Source organism: Trichosurus vulpecula, chromosome 1 (assembly GCF_011100635.1).
Source record: "Trichosurus vulpecula isolate mTriVul1 chromosome 1, mTriVul1.pri, whole genome shotgun sequence".
Lineage (NCBI taxonomy): Eukaryota > Metazoa > Chordata > Mammalia > Diprotodontia > Phalangeridae > Trichosurus > Trichosurus vulpecula.
The window spans coordinates 500,259,659-500,274,195 of record NC_050573.1 but is presented as its reverse complement, the minus strand read 5'-3'; the positions used below and the strand labels follow the sequence as shown (position 1 = coordinate 500,274,195).

The following is a 14,537-nucleotide window of genomic DNA, read 5'->3' as shown; positions in this document are numbered from 1 at the left end:
TGAACTGCTAAATTTGACTTTTCCCCCCTCAATCTTCATCCTTCTTGACCTCTGGGACATTTGATGCTATTGACTACACTCTCCTACTGGATACTCACTTCTCTCCAGTGTTTGTGACACTAATCTGTCCAAGCTCTCCTCCTATATTTCTCACTGCTTCTTTGACACCTTGCTGGCTTGTCACCTATACTGCACCTCACTGTGGGTATTCACTAAAGTTCTGTCCTGGGCCCTCCTCCCTTAGTGACCTCACTGGCTCCCTTGGGTTTAATTATCATCTCCACGTAAATGATTTACAGACCTATACATCCAGCCCCAGTCACTCTCCTGAGCATCAGTCCCAGCTCACCAACTTCCCATTGAATATTTATGTCTGTATGTCACAGAGACATCTCAAATGCAACATATTCAAAACACAGCTCAGAACTTTCCCCAAAAAACATTTCCCTCTTCCAAACGTCCCTGTTTCTGTAGAGCAGTGCTGTCAAACTCAAATAGAAAGGAATCCCTGCAGGCTGCATGACTTAGACAAGCCACAAATTAACATCATCTATGATGTATTGTATTTTTATTTATTTTCTTAAACATTTCTCAGTTGTAGTTTAATCTGGTTTGGTCTCACTAGAGTTGTGAGTTTGACATCTGCGCAGCAGAGGACACCATATTTTTCTCCCATTTTCCCAGTTGCAAACCACAGCTCCTCACTCTCTCTCAGCCCATATATCCAATCAGCTGCCAAATCTCGCTTTTCCACCTCCACAACAGCTCTTGTATCTGACCCCTTCTGTCTATTCACATAGCCAACACCTTAGTTCACTTAGACTAGTGCCAAGAACTAGTGGAACGATCTCCCTGCCTCACCCTCTCCCCTTTCCTGTCCATCTTCCACACAGCTGCCAAAGAGATTTTCCTCAAGCCCAGGGCTGACCATAACACTTCCCTTTTCAACTCTACCGGATCCCTAGTGCTTCCGGGATTAAATTTAAACTTCTCTTTTGTTGTTGAGTTGTTTCAGTCGTGTCTGACTCTCTGTGACTCTGCTTAGGGTTTTCTTGGCAGAGACACTGAAGTGGTTTGTCATTTTCTTCTCGAGCTCATCTGACAGATGAGGAAACTGAGGCAAACAGGGTTAAGTGACTTGCGCAGGGTCACGTAGCTAGTAAGTGTCTGAGGCCGGATTTGAACTCAGGAAGATGAATCTTCCTGACTCCAGGCCTGGCATTCTATCCTCTGTGCCACCTAGCTCCCCCGTAAACTCCTCGGTTTACCTTTTTAAAGCCCTTCACAACCTAACTCCAAGCCACCCTTCTAGCCTTATTATATACTCTTTGCTTTCTCTTGGTTGGCCATGGCCTATATTTGAAACATACTTCCCCCCTCCCCACCTCTGCCTCCCAGAATCTTTCTCTTCCTTTACGAAGCAACTCAAGCACAACCTGCATGAAACCTTTACTATCCCCAAAACTGCTAAGGTCCTCCCTCCCCAACCACCTTGTAGGTATTCTTTATATACATATATATGGACACATATAGTTGTTATTTACCTCCCCTCTCCACCCTACTCCATTAAAATGCATACTCCTTGAGGGCACGAATTGTTTTATTTTTTAAGTTTCCTCAGTGCCCAGCACAGTGTTTGACACAGATAGTGTTTAAGAAATGCCCGCTGATTAAATTTCATCCCTGCAGCTTGCTAGCTCCTCTGTGCCTCAGTTTTCTCATCTGTAAAATGAAGATACCAATACCTATAGTTACTATGAGGATCCAATCAGATAATATACATAAAGCACTCTGCAAACCTTAAGGCTTGCAATGGCTGTTCCAACTTCAAATCCAGAGCTGGTTGAGCACAGAGCCCTCTACAAGCACAAACCTCCCCTTCTTAGGACCTCCATCAACGTGGAGAGGGGACTATGTCCTCCTCCTTCCTCTGCAGGTTCTGATGACTTTACAAGGTCTTCCTGTAACTCTGACTAACCAAGGAGCAGGCACTACCAAGAACAGAGCTTACTGACCAAGGGATGTCCAAGACCTGACTCCCAACACAAGAGTCCTAGCATTCCTGAGAAGAGGTGATGGGGAGAGCGGAGGAAGGGATGGAAGCTTTGGCCTGGCAGCTGTTTCCACTTCCGACTTCAGATCATCCAGTAGGTGGTCTTAATAGGTTTCCTGGGACCTCGGACCAGCTGACGGTGAACTATACACCCATCCCCCAACCCAGGTGGAGAAGATGCTTTGAAGTCAACTCCAAATTTCCTCTGGCGTTTCTCATTTTGGGTGTCAATGAAACCTCTAAGAATGCAGTGGGAAGAGGGGTTCAGACTGGCCTATCTCCATCCTCCAGTCTCCTCCTTCCCAACATGCTTCCCTCCATTCCCAAAGGCACTGCTTGTCACTGCTCCAGCCAAACACTGTATTTGTCTTGGACTGGGCTACAAACACATTCCGGTAACTAAAGGATGCTTTCCCTTGTTTCAGCCCACCCATACCTCTCCCTCACAGGACCCAAGCAGTGATGAATTCTGAAGCCAAGCCAGACCTCCAAGAACTCAAATCCAGCGGCCGGCCAAAGGTCAAATTTGTCCTATTTGCTCCCCTCCCTCCAAGTACAAACCTCTTCCTAGGCAGTGGTTTTGTAGCCTCCCTGTGAGAGCTCAACAACGCAGGGCTTTCTGCATTTCCCCCAACCCTAGGATACCACCTAAATAGGACTTCCCTAGTGGATAAAGGCAGCAGTTAGGGGACCAACTAAAAAACAAGTACATATTGTGCCCCTCCTGTGTGACAGTAAAAAAGGGCACTGGACTTGGAGTCAGAAGGCCTCAGTTTGAATCCTACCTCTGTGTGACCATGGGAAAGTCACTTAACGTTTCTGGACCTCAATTCCTCATCTGTAAAATGAGGGGGTTATATTAAATAGACAGAGATCTCTTCTAGTTCCAAATGTATGATCCTGGGTTTCCAGCTCTATGCTGTAGGGCACACAAGAAATTCTTGCCTTTGGGGAGCTTCTAGTCTTATTGGGGGAAAAACACACACAAAAAATAATAAGAGAACCAAAGAACATTGAAACTAGAAGAGTGGATCCAGTCCAGTCCTTAAGGTCCCCAGGAACCATAAGCAATACACTGAAGCTATAGGGAGGTAGATTTCAGCTCATTGTAAGAACTTTCCCATCATTAAGAGCTCTCCCCCAATGGAACACACTGCTTTGTGAGGTAATAAGCTCACGAATATAACACCAGGAAAATCATAATAGTCATGAATACCACGAGGGCAATGATCAATAAAAGTATTCAGACAATGTCTAGATCTGACTATCAGGGATGCTGTTAAGGGGATTCTTGGATTGGGTGGGAGGCTGAACTCCCTAGATAAACCTCTAAGCTTCCCTTCCGATTCCCGGAGACGACAGGTTTCTGCTGGGGGCGGGATGGGGGGGCATCCCATGACTTCACACTCAGTACGGTTTCAGCCTGTGTATGCATGTGTTTGCTATCTTTCACCTCTCCCACCCTAGCTCCTCAGCTGGGCTATATTTAAACATGTCTCCAAATGTGTCTAGCTAGCGCTCTCCCTCACCACACACCTCATTTCCAAGCTCCAGCTCCCTCCCTGCAAGTCTGGGGAAATGTTATCCTGGTACGGGCAACACTGGCGCTTGCCCAGTGCTGGTACTAGGTCACGAAGCAGCAGCAGTGAGGCAGGAAGCAATCCCCCAGGCTCTGGGCTAGCTCTGGATCTAATCAATGCCGGACGATGGGACTCTACCCCAGCCCCCACTACCCCCACCTCAACCAACCCCTTCCCCTTGGGCGGCGGGGAAATTAAACACCATGCTGCTGCTTTCACAATAGTTCTGTGACAATGGAAAGACGGAGAGTATTATGGTACAGAGAGGACTAGATTTGGAGTCAAGAGGATCTGGGTTCTGTCATTTACTATAGAGGGTGGCACAGTGGATAGAATGAGGGTCCGGAAGTCAGGAAGACCTCACTTCTTGGATGTGAAACCCTGGGCAAATCACTTAACCTCTCTTTGTCTCAGTTTCCTCAGCTGCAAAACGGGAATAATGATAGCTCCTACCTCCCAAGGTTATTGTGACAATTAAATGACATTCTAATTAATTAATTAAACGTATCAATTAAAATAATTAATGTATTAATTGATTAAATGTAAAAAGTGCTTAGCACGATGCCTGGCACATAAGAGGCCTTATACAAATGCTTATTTCCTTCCCTTCCTCAGGATTAGTCTAGTTATCTCTCTTGGCTTGAGTTTCCTCCTTTGTAAAATGAGTTGGATCGGATCTCTAAAGTTGCTTCCAGCTTTTAATATATGAACCTATGATCCCATTTCACAGAGAAGGAACATGAAGCCCCACAGACACATTAGTGGCACCAGAACCCATCATGCCTGACGCCATCCCCATTTGTCTTCAACTATCAATCACCGTCTGTCCGTCCTGGGGCAAAAGCCTAACACAGACCTGTCTACTTAAGTTGAAAATTCCCAACTCAGATAAGCCTGGCTTGGGGAGGGGAAGAAGTGGTTGGGGACAATCCTGGCCCTCAAAACTTTAGCTTTACTAGAGTTAAATTAAAAAAAAAAAAGAGAAAGAGATCTCGAAGTTAAAAGGTGCAAGTCTGAATCACCCAACCTCTTCTAGCTCAAATGACCAAAACATTTTTTAGAATCCAGGGGGCAAACTGTCAGGGGCAAGAGAGGACGGCTGGTTAGTCACCTCCATAGCCCTTCCCTGAGCGGCCACTCTAGAATGAAGCAGCCTGCCCTCTCCAAGACTACTCTCATGTCTACATTCTCCCTGACCGTAGAGAGACTGAAGAGGTTCCTGGGAGATCAGAAGTGGGTTTTGACAGGAGGAATTCAGACTTGGTCTGGCTCTGCCCTACCCTACCCCTTACTTTTCTCCTACAATATGCCCAAACTTTAACTCGACAATTCTCAAAAGTTTTGGTTGAAGGAGCCATTTATACTCTTAAAAATGATATTAACCCAAAGAGCTTTGGTTTATGTGAATTACATCTATCAGTATTTACTGTATTAGAAATTTTAAAATATTTGTTAAATATTTATTTACTAATTCACTTAAAAATAACAATAAACCCATTATAAGTTAACAAAACTTTTAATAATGAAAAACAACTCGATTTTCCAAAACAAAAAAATTAGTGAGAAGAATATCATTGTTTTACATATTTTTGCAAACCTCTATGGCCTGGCTTAATAGAAGACAGCTGGATTCTTTTATCTGCTTCTGCATTCAGTCTGTTGCGATATGAAAATCTGGATCCCATCTCTCTCCTCCTTTTTGTGGCTAAACTCCTTGAGAAGGCTTTCTACAGTAGGTGCCTCCACTTCCTTTCCTTTCTCCCTCTCTTATTAACGCTCTAGAGTGTGGCCTCCAACTTCATCATTCAGCTGAAACTCCTGTCACCAACGTTACTAATGACTTCATAATTACCAAATCTAATGGCCTTTTCTCAGTCCCCATCCTTCTTGACCCATCTGTAGCCTCTGACACTGTCAATCACCCTTTTCTCCTTGATATTCTTTCTACTCCAGAGGTGGGGAACCTGAGGCCTCCAGGCCATATGTGGCCTTCTAGGTCCTCAAGTGGGGTTCTTTGACTGAATCCAAACCTCACATGTTTATGAAGTTTGGAGTTAGTCAAAGGGCCTCACTCGAGGACCTAGAGGGCCATACGTGGCCTCAAGGCCGCAGGCTCCCCACCCCTGTTCCACTCTTTTCCCTCCAAGTTTTTGTGACAATACTCTCTGCTGGTTCTCCTCTTACCTATCTAACCACTATTTCTCAGGTCTCCTTTGCTGGATCCTCACCTGGATCATGCCTCATAACCATGGCTATCTCACAGGACTCTGTCTCTTCTTCTCCCTAGAGGGATACTATTTCACTCGGAGACTGATCTCATCATCTCCCATAGATTCCATCATCTCTATGCTGCTGATTCTCAATCTACTTACCCAGCCCTAATCTCCCTCCTGACATCCAGCCTCCCATTTCCAACCACTTAATGGACATTTCGAACTGGATGTCCCGTCAACATCTCAAACTCAGTATGTCCCAAACTGATCTCATCATTGTTCCCCCGGACTCTCCCGTCTCCTTAACTTCCCTATTACTGTTGAGAGCACCCTCATCGTCCCAGTCACCCAGGCTTGTACCCTAGCTGTCATCCTCAGCTCTGGACTCTCACTTCCACGTTCAACCTGTTGCCAAGTGCGGTCAATTTTACCTTATATAACATGTCTCCCATATGCCCCCTCTTCTCTCCTCTGACAGTGCTACGCTCCTACCTTATGCCTCTAGACTACTGCACTTGCCTGCTGGTTGGGGTGTCTGCCCCAAGTTTCTCCCCGATCCAGTCCAGTCTTTGTTTTGCTGTCAGTGATTTTCCTAAATCACAGTTCTACGTCACCTCCCAACTCAAGAAACTCCAGTGGTTCCCTATCACCTCCAAGCTGAAATATAAACTCCTCTGTTTTGCAATCAAAGCCCTTCATAACCACCCCCTCCCTTTTCTTTTCTTCTTCCACCTTACCACCTGTCCATCCTCCCCCTGCCATCTAGTGATGTTGGCTGGCCTTGCCGTTCCTCAAATGAGACATCTCCCAAGCCCAGGCCCTTCAGTGGATGTTCCTGATACCCAGAGTTCTCTTCTTCCTCATTTCAAGTCCTAGCTAAAACCCACCTTCTACAGGGTGCCTTTCCCTATCCCTTAAGATTCTAGTGCTTCCCATCTGTCGATTATTTCTAATTTATCCTATATATAGTTTGTCTGCACATTGGTGTTTGCCTGTCGTCTCCTCCATTAGACTATGAGTTCCTTGAGTCCAGAGACTGTCTTTTGCCTTTCTTTGTAAACCCAGAGCTCAGCACAGTGCCTGGCTTATTGTCATTGTTCCTGAGTCGTTTCAGTCGTGTCTGACTCTTCATGACCCCATTTAGGGTTTTCTTGGCAAAGATACTGGAGTGGTTCACCATTTTCTTCTCCAGAAATGGTTTGCCATTTCCTTTTCTAGCTCATTTTACAGATGAGGAAACTGAGGCAAACAGGGTTTTGCCCAAAGTCACTTAACTAGTAAGTGTCTGAGGCCAGATTTGAACTCAAGTGCTGCTGACTCCAGCCCTGGCACTTTATCCACTGCTCCACCTAGCTGTCCCTGGCTTATAGTAAGTACGTACTTAATAAACATTTACTGACTAACTGGTTTAAGGATATGAAGAGAATCTGGCCTCACACAGATTTTTAGTTGGAGAGGAGTATTTTAATAGGCAAATAGCATCTTAGTATTATTATGAAAATAGTTTTGACCTTCCAGACCCCCTGAAAGGCTCTTTCGGACTCCTGGGGGCTACATTTTGAGAACTGCTGCCCTAATCTATGCACTCAGCAGGGAGGCCCTCCTATGGCCTCAGGACTTCTAGGAACTACCGCATACAGCTGGCTACTCAATGTTCGGAAAACACACGGCCAATGGGGCAGGGTCTCTGTCTTTAACATTAGCACTGCCCTATGCTCCAGCCACATAATGATTCCCTTAAACTCTACTGGTTGTTTTCTAGCTCTGCCACCAAGCATAAGGAGGAAAAGGTAAGCACATAGATTGCTCGAGGAATCCATCCTCTCTTTTGGGGAGACAATTCAGAGCCCCTTCCACACTGGTAATGAGTGTGGGGAGGGTCAGCTTTGCACTACGGTGGAGAAAAGTGGGCACACTGGAGCTAAGGAAATTTCTAGCCAATCCCAAGCCTGGGCTTCCCTGGAGCCCACAATACCTGTCCCTAAAAGTCTATGTGAGGACCGCTGGCAACAAGTGGGTCCTAACCTTCCTGAGCCAAAGGGAAATCATTCTAAAAAGAGAGATAACGTGGCATCCAAGGTGGTTGGAATCCCAACTCTGCTACTTGCTACCACATATGTAATCGGGGGCAAGGCTTTCGGCCTCCAATTCCTCACACATAAAATGAAGAGACTGATCTCTCTCAACACAGGTCAGGGTCTACCAGTCCACTGTAAATAGAGGCCAGTTAACCACAACCGAGATACCAACTCTGAGGCTTCATCAATTCAACAAGTATATATTAACCTCCTATGAGCTAGATTTTGTGCTAAGATAAAAAGATAAAAAGAAATAGTAAAGCCAAAATAAAATCTATATACTACACAAGATAATTTGGGGGAGGGGAAGGGAGATGCACTAAAAACTGGAGGAATTAGGAAGGCCTGCTGTTAGAGATGGCACTTGAGCAAAGGCTCCGGACAAGGAGGACAGCCTCCACCTTCAAGCAAAGCCACAGAGATGAGAAATGGAAGGTTAGGTAGTGGACGCTGCAAACACACCTGCTTCCTCCCTGCCTTTGTGTTTCCCTACTTCTATCCTGGGACCTGGGCTTACTACTGGTGTGACTTTGAGCAAGTCTTCAGTTCCCAGATTCCTCAGCTGCAGAATGAGGGGGGTCAGTCCTAGATCTGTGACTTTGGGGACAAGGATATTACTTCAGTTTGCTTCCCCAACACATCTCTGCCTGCAAAGGGTCTAGCCATGGGTCCAGTCTGTGTGGGGGAAGAGTAGGATAGACCTGAGTGCTGAGGGCAAAGGGTTGGATGCCAATTAAGATGGCTGATGGGCAGGGGACTCAGTTATACCTAGTTACCAAGCAAAGTAGGGAGCCTGGTGGGACCACCAGCAATTGATTCCCACCCACTCTGAAAAATTCTCTCCTCCTTCTTCACCCCAACACATCTCTGCCAGGACCAAGATTCCTCTACTGGATCAAAGTGAACCCTATTCTCTACATCAGAACCCCATCTGGGGGTTTTCCCAGAGGTTATCATCTAAGGCACACTCCCTTACTTACCTTCTTCAAGAGAGACCTAGAATGCCAGAGAACTGTAGAAAGCATAGGCCCTTCCCTACCTGTCTAGCCCAACCTGGATGACTGGGAATTAGAGAATTTCATCCTCTGCATGACATCACTCATTCACACCCAGAGATCTAGCCCTAAATAGAACCCACAAATATCAGAGATAAAAGGAAGGAATCTTAGAGATTACCTAGGCCAACTTCCTCATTTTACACAGGTGAGTAAACTGAGGACCCTGGAGGGAAGTGACTCATCCGAGGTCACACAACTATTAGGTGACAGGGCTGGGACTGGAACTTCTGATTCCTGGGCCCCAGTAGTCTCTCCACCACATCAAGACTGCCTCTTAATGGAGTATTTTACTTTGGGGTGGAAGTTTTTGGCTTTTTTAATTTTTATTATTTTAAAGAGATCCAGCCAATGGCGGGTTTAAATTCCCACCCCTCAGAATCTGCTAAGACCCCTAGGTACCAAGTGTATCAAAAGGAAGTAGATATACGGGTCACCCCTCATCGGCTCAAATACCCCAGGGGAGGAGAGAGAATTCTTCACAATTCTCTCCATCTGCAGATCTCCTCCCCCCTACCCCAGTCTCCATTTCACACCCCATTTCCTTAAACAAGGAAATGCCAATTTAACCAAATGATTAACTCAAAAGAGGGAAGAGGGGGAAGGGAATGCCTCACACTTCCAATCTACACTGCCTCCTTTCCCTTTGGCCTCTCTGCCCCCCAAAGGTTTATGGCAAAGAGGGGCAGAACTACGAGAATTGTCATTACAAAAGGTCTGAATGCGGCCTCTGCTTTGAACTTATCCAAGAGCCCAAAGAAAGAACTGAAGAGAGGGCCAGAACCGGCAGAGGATGGTCCCACAGGGAGTTTCTCATCTCTGTACCAGTGAAGTAGGAGTTAAGAGGTTGCTTCCATACCTGTCTCAATAGCATCCTGGAGGGTAGAAACCTTAAAGATCCATGCCCACCTTCTCTCTCCCCTGTGACATCCCATCTCCTATCTCTAGGCCCAGAATGCTGTCCCTGCTCACCTCCAACTGTTAAAAGTCTTAGCTACTTCAAGGCTCAACCGTTACCTCCCTACCAGAAACCTTTCCTCCAATTATACTTTTCACTGGCTGACCCCTCCTACTAGAACGCAAGCTTTTTTTGTCTTTGTAACCTGATGGCCAAACAATGCCTGGCCCCTGTTGTTAGACATGACTCCTCATGACCCTATTTAGGGCTTTCTTGGAAGAGATACTGGAATGGTTTGCCATTTCCTTCTCCAGTTCATCTTACAAATGAGGAAACTGAGGCAAACAGGATTAAGTGACCTGCACAGGGTCACAGAGCTAGTGTCTGAAGCCAGATTATCACTCAGGAAGATGAGTTTTCCTGATGCCAGGGCCGAGACTCTATCCACTGTGCCACCTGGCTGCCTACCTGGCCCCCTAGGAAGGGCTTGATAAAGGCTTATTGAACTGAATGAGGAAACGGAGGCCTACTGAAGGGAAGTGATTTATTCAAGGTCACACAGTCAGCGGCAGAGCCAGGGTGAACAACATGGATCTCCAAACTTTATGCCCAAGGCTCTTTTGGTCACATCAAAATGCCACTAAAGCTCTAAAGCAGAGGATGACAAACTTTGTACAGTGAACATGTAAAAATCGTTCTTAGCTTGAAGTGGGCTGGGTTTGGCCGTTGAGCTATAGTGTGCCAAGGGGTCAGTCAACACTTGCTTGGGGTGTGGGGTAGAAGAGATAGCTGCCCACACTCTCCTAGTGATACTAAAGACCCTGGTACCACGCTGCTCCCAAACTTCTACCACTGATGGTAAAGATGGCCACTAAAGTCCTTTCCAGATCTAAAATTCTATGAAACTTCACACAGATATCCCACACTCTAAGAGCATGCCAAATTTTTTTTAATGGGTTTTACCCAGTGAAATAATTCCCAATTTAGTTGGGCAGGGATTCTTTCAAATGTTAAGCTCCCTCCAACCCCTGCTACACATAACCCCATGTTGCCCTGGAAAGACACCATTAAATAAAGTAAGGCCCATCCTGTAAAATCTCTGGCTTAATTTGATCCTGAAGATCACCAAAACCTAGTCAAGTGTGTTTCCTCAACTCCAATTTGGGTGACACTCCTCGGGGGCCAAAGGAGACCTCAGACAAGCCTTCAGCTGTATAACCTGTTCACATATCTTGAGTCACCCAAAAGTTAAAAGTGGCTTACCTGGAAACACAGCATGGGAAGCTGGCAGTCTTTTATAATCCTTCCCACAGAAGGGCATAGGATTCCTACACACACACACAGCCCCACTGTACACAATCTATCTGTAACTGGAATTTCCAAGGCTTCCCACCCAGAGTATATTAGAATCTCATATCTGAGAAGAATTGACCTAGTCCAGTAGATGGGGAGACGGAACCCACTGTGGAGAAATGGTATCCCCAAAAGTGACAAAGAGGTAACAAAGCTGAGACTGACCAGGGACTGGTTTACCCGCCCAGAAGATTGTTCCCCTCCCATCTCCTGCGCACAGATTATGCCCCCTGGTAATGGGTTATCCCTTCTCAAGCCAGCCTGTCCAATAAACCTCCCCTTCACAGTTGCTTATGTGAACTGCATCTATCATTATTTAAGTCTCAAAGCAAATTTTACCTCCTCCAAGAAGCCTTCTCTGACCACCCCTGCCTCAAATTCTACCTCTTTCCTTTGAAATTCTATATAATTTACAATCAGAATCACTTACTTGACACTTGGCACATGTCTTTCCAACCATCTATTCCCTCCAACTAGACTTTAAGAACTTTAAGCACAGGGAGCCGAATCTTAGTTGTCATGGGTAAAAAAAAGTTCAATAACTAGACCAGTAGAGTAAGAGAAGGGACAGTGATTCAGGAGAATCATACTGGCTCTCACAGTCAGAAAAGACCTCAGAGAGCATCTAGTCCAACACCCTGACAGATGAGAAAACTGAGGCCAGGTCACACGGAGAGTAAGCAACAGAAACAGGGTTTGAATTCAGGTTCCCTGACTCTAGAGTTGGGCTACTTCCAAGAGGGGACCTCTGTCAAGATTGCGGGAGGCGGGCGGGGGCAGGGGGGGAGAACTGGGGGAAAACAGGGAAATCAGAGAGAGAGAAAAAAAATCTGATTATGATATGGGTACTTCACAGTGTAATGTTGTGGTTCCCAACCTGAGGGCCAGGGAGTTTTTGCCATCTCATTAAGTGTCAACACAGTAAATAATAAACAAAGATACCTTTTGCTGGGCAAATGTCTTTCACATGCATTACTACTTTTCAAACATATGTAGATGCTGTGATAAAAAAAAGATACAAACTTAAAAGTATTGCTGAATTCCCAGCAACTTTGTTATCACGTATTTTCTCAGTCAGGGATAACAGTACAGCTACTATCATGTAGGCGTCCACAATATTTGATGTTAAAAGGAGTCCTCATACTTAAAAAAAAGCCTAGAACACACTTGTTTATTAGCAAGATCACAGGCCTCTGAAGTGGGACACTTGGGTTCCTGGCTTTGCCACTTAATAGCTGAGTGCATTTGGCCAAGTTACCTTCTTTCAAAGTCTCAATTTCCTCACCTATAAAATGGGAATACCTATTCTCACCAGATTGTTGTTTGTATCAATTATGTATTAAGTATTTTAACCACAAATGAGACTCGTTAAATGGTCCACTGATTCAGGGTCCCTCCTCCCCAAGGGAAGTAGCCCGTGACCCAGGTAGGGGGGGCAATTAATACTCAAGAGTCATTGGTTTCAGGGTCTGTTTGCTTTCTCATCTCTCTGCTCCCATAATTACCCAGAGAGGCCAGGAAAAAAGTTAAAAGGGCTGCAAAGGAAGAAGAGGGGTAGGATGCTTGCCCTGGAGACAAGATGAACCACATCCCTAGCTAAAAAGGTTTGTTTTGGGGTGAGGAGAGGAGACGAGACCCAGGAGCAGAGTAATCGGACTGCTTTACAAAGAAGCAGGTCTGAAAAGAGAGAAAGAGAGAGAAAGAGAGAGAGAGAGAGAGAGAGAGAGAGAGAGAGAGAGAGAGAGAGAGAGAGAGAGAGAGTGTGTGTGTTGGGGGAAGGGAGCGGTACTGTTCTGTTTGTTTTCTCTGCCTGTGTCTGTGTGATCCCTCTGTTCCCAGGCTGCCCCAGTCACCATCCTCTCTACCACCGACCAGCCGCAAAAATCCCAACTACCTCTGCCCTGTCCAGCAACTCCCAGCATCAGTTAGAAAAGCAAAACAAACCCATTCTTCCAGCCCTAAAATGCTGTGCTCCTATTCCGGGGACACTTCCACCGGAGGGTGGAGAGGGAGGAAAAGGGAGTGAAGGCTGAAAAAAGGGGAGAGAAGGCACAGAGTCCTTCCCCTCTCTCCTATACTGAGGGAAATTGTCGGTGGGGGGATACGGGGGACCGGGGAGTGGAGTGAGGGGAGGGGAGCGGGGGTCGGCTGAGATTTTGCATTCAGATCCTCAGCTCGAAAGTGAACCAGCTTCCAAGGGCCCTAGCTCCCACACCCACCCAGCACACCCACTTCCGAGGGGCAGGCGGGGTGGGTAGCTTGGGGTGTCTTTCTGCCCCAGGCTTTCTGGGACTCTCGCTTCTCACACTGGGACGCCGTCGGGGAGAAGAGCTAACTCCAGTCCCCCCAACGCCCCAGCTGAAACCCTTCTGCCTGCCCCTCCTAGCCCAACGTGGCTGCTCCTCTCCTCCGTCTCCTCTTCCTCCCCCCCCTCCCCAAACCCACCCCACGCCCCTCATCTCAAGCAGCTTTTGCACCAGCCCGGCCGCCGCCCCCCCAGTCCATCCCCTCACCTTGTTAAACGCAAAGAGATCCTGTTTGATCTTCTCCCTCTGGGGGTCGTTGCCCTGCCGCCTGAACCGAAACTTCATCATCTTGGGCTGCGGAGCGGGACGTGGGTCTCAGGAGGAATGGGTCGGAAACAATGTAGCACCGGCCTCTTTCCCCCCCACCCCCCCATGCAAGAAGCCCCCAGCGCGTCCTCCTCACGGGAGCCTGGGCATCCAGTCGCGCTGCCCCGCTGCAAAACCCCGGGGAAGCCGGAGGCGGAGGGGAGGGGGGGGCGCAGGAGCAGGAGGAGCAGAAGTGGAAGAGGGGAGGTGGGGGTTAGGAAGAGAGGGCGGGGAGAAAGAGAGAAGGTGGGAGTGACGGACGCGCCGCCTGGCCAATCAGCTCTACTCCATGCAACGCCCTCCGTTCCCCCCTCCCCTCACCCCGCAACTCCCGCATCCCCAAGCCAGACAATGAGAGAGGCAAAGGCCCGGGGTTTGCCTGGCTCCGCTTTCCTACCCGGGTGAGCGAGCATGTGCCAAGGCCGCGCGCCTCGCTGGGAAATGTAGTTTTCCCGGGACCAAGCCTGCGTCTGCAGATCGCGTGTGCGTGCGGGGTGGGGGGTAGTCTTGCTGGTTTTTTTTTTCCTCTACCAGTGCAGGGCCTGCATGTTGTTCGTGTGTGATTGGGGTTTGGGATTTTTTTTTTTCTCTTCCCCTTTTTGGTGTGTTGTTTTTTTCCCCCCTCCTCTCCCTGTAATGCAGCCCGAGGCCTCTGGGGCTTGCACGCAATGTCCAAGCTTTGGTGGCCGGCGCTC

At 47.3% G+C, this 14,537-nt stretch overlaps 1 protein-coding gene across 2 annotated transcripts in view; it reads right to left on the bottom strand.

The window, feature by feature from the left end:
- LLGL1 (LLGL scribble cell polarity complex component 1) overlaps positions 1-14,096 on the bottom strand; it is a 99,516-nt gene extending 85,420 nt beyond the window's left edge. The window contains exon 1 of one of the 2 annotated variants that reach the window (XM_036739814.1): positions 13,744-14,096. In XM_036739814.1, the coding sequence (XP_036595709.1) occupies positions 13,744-13,824 (81 nt within the window). In that variant the 5' untranslated portion in view covers positions 13,825-14,096. The remainder of the gene's footprint in view (positions 1-13,743) is intronic. The other variant, XM_036739819.1, reaches the window with a different exon arrangement.
- Between the last annotated feature and the right edge of the window lie 441 nt (positions 14,097-14,537).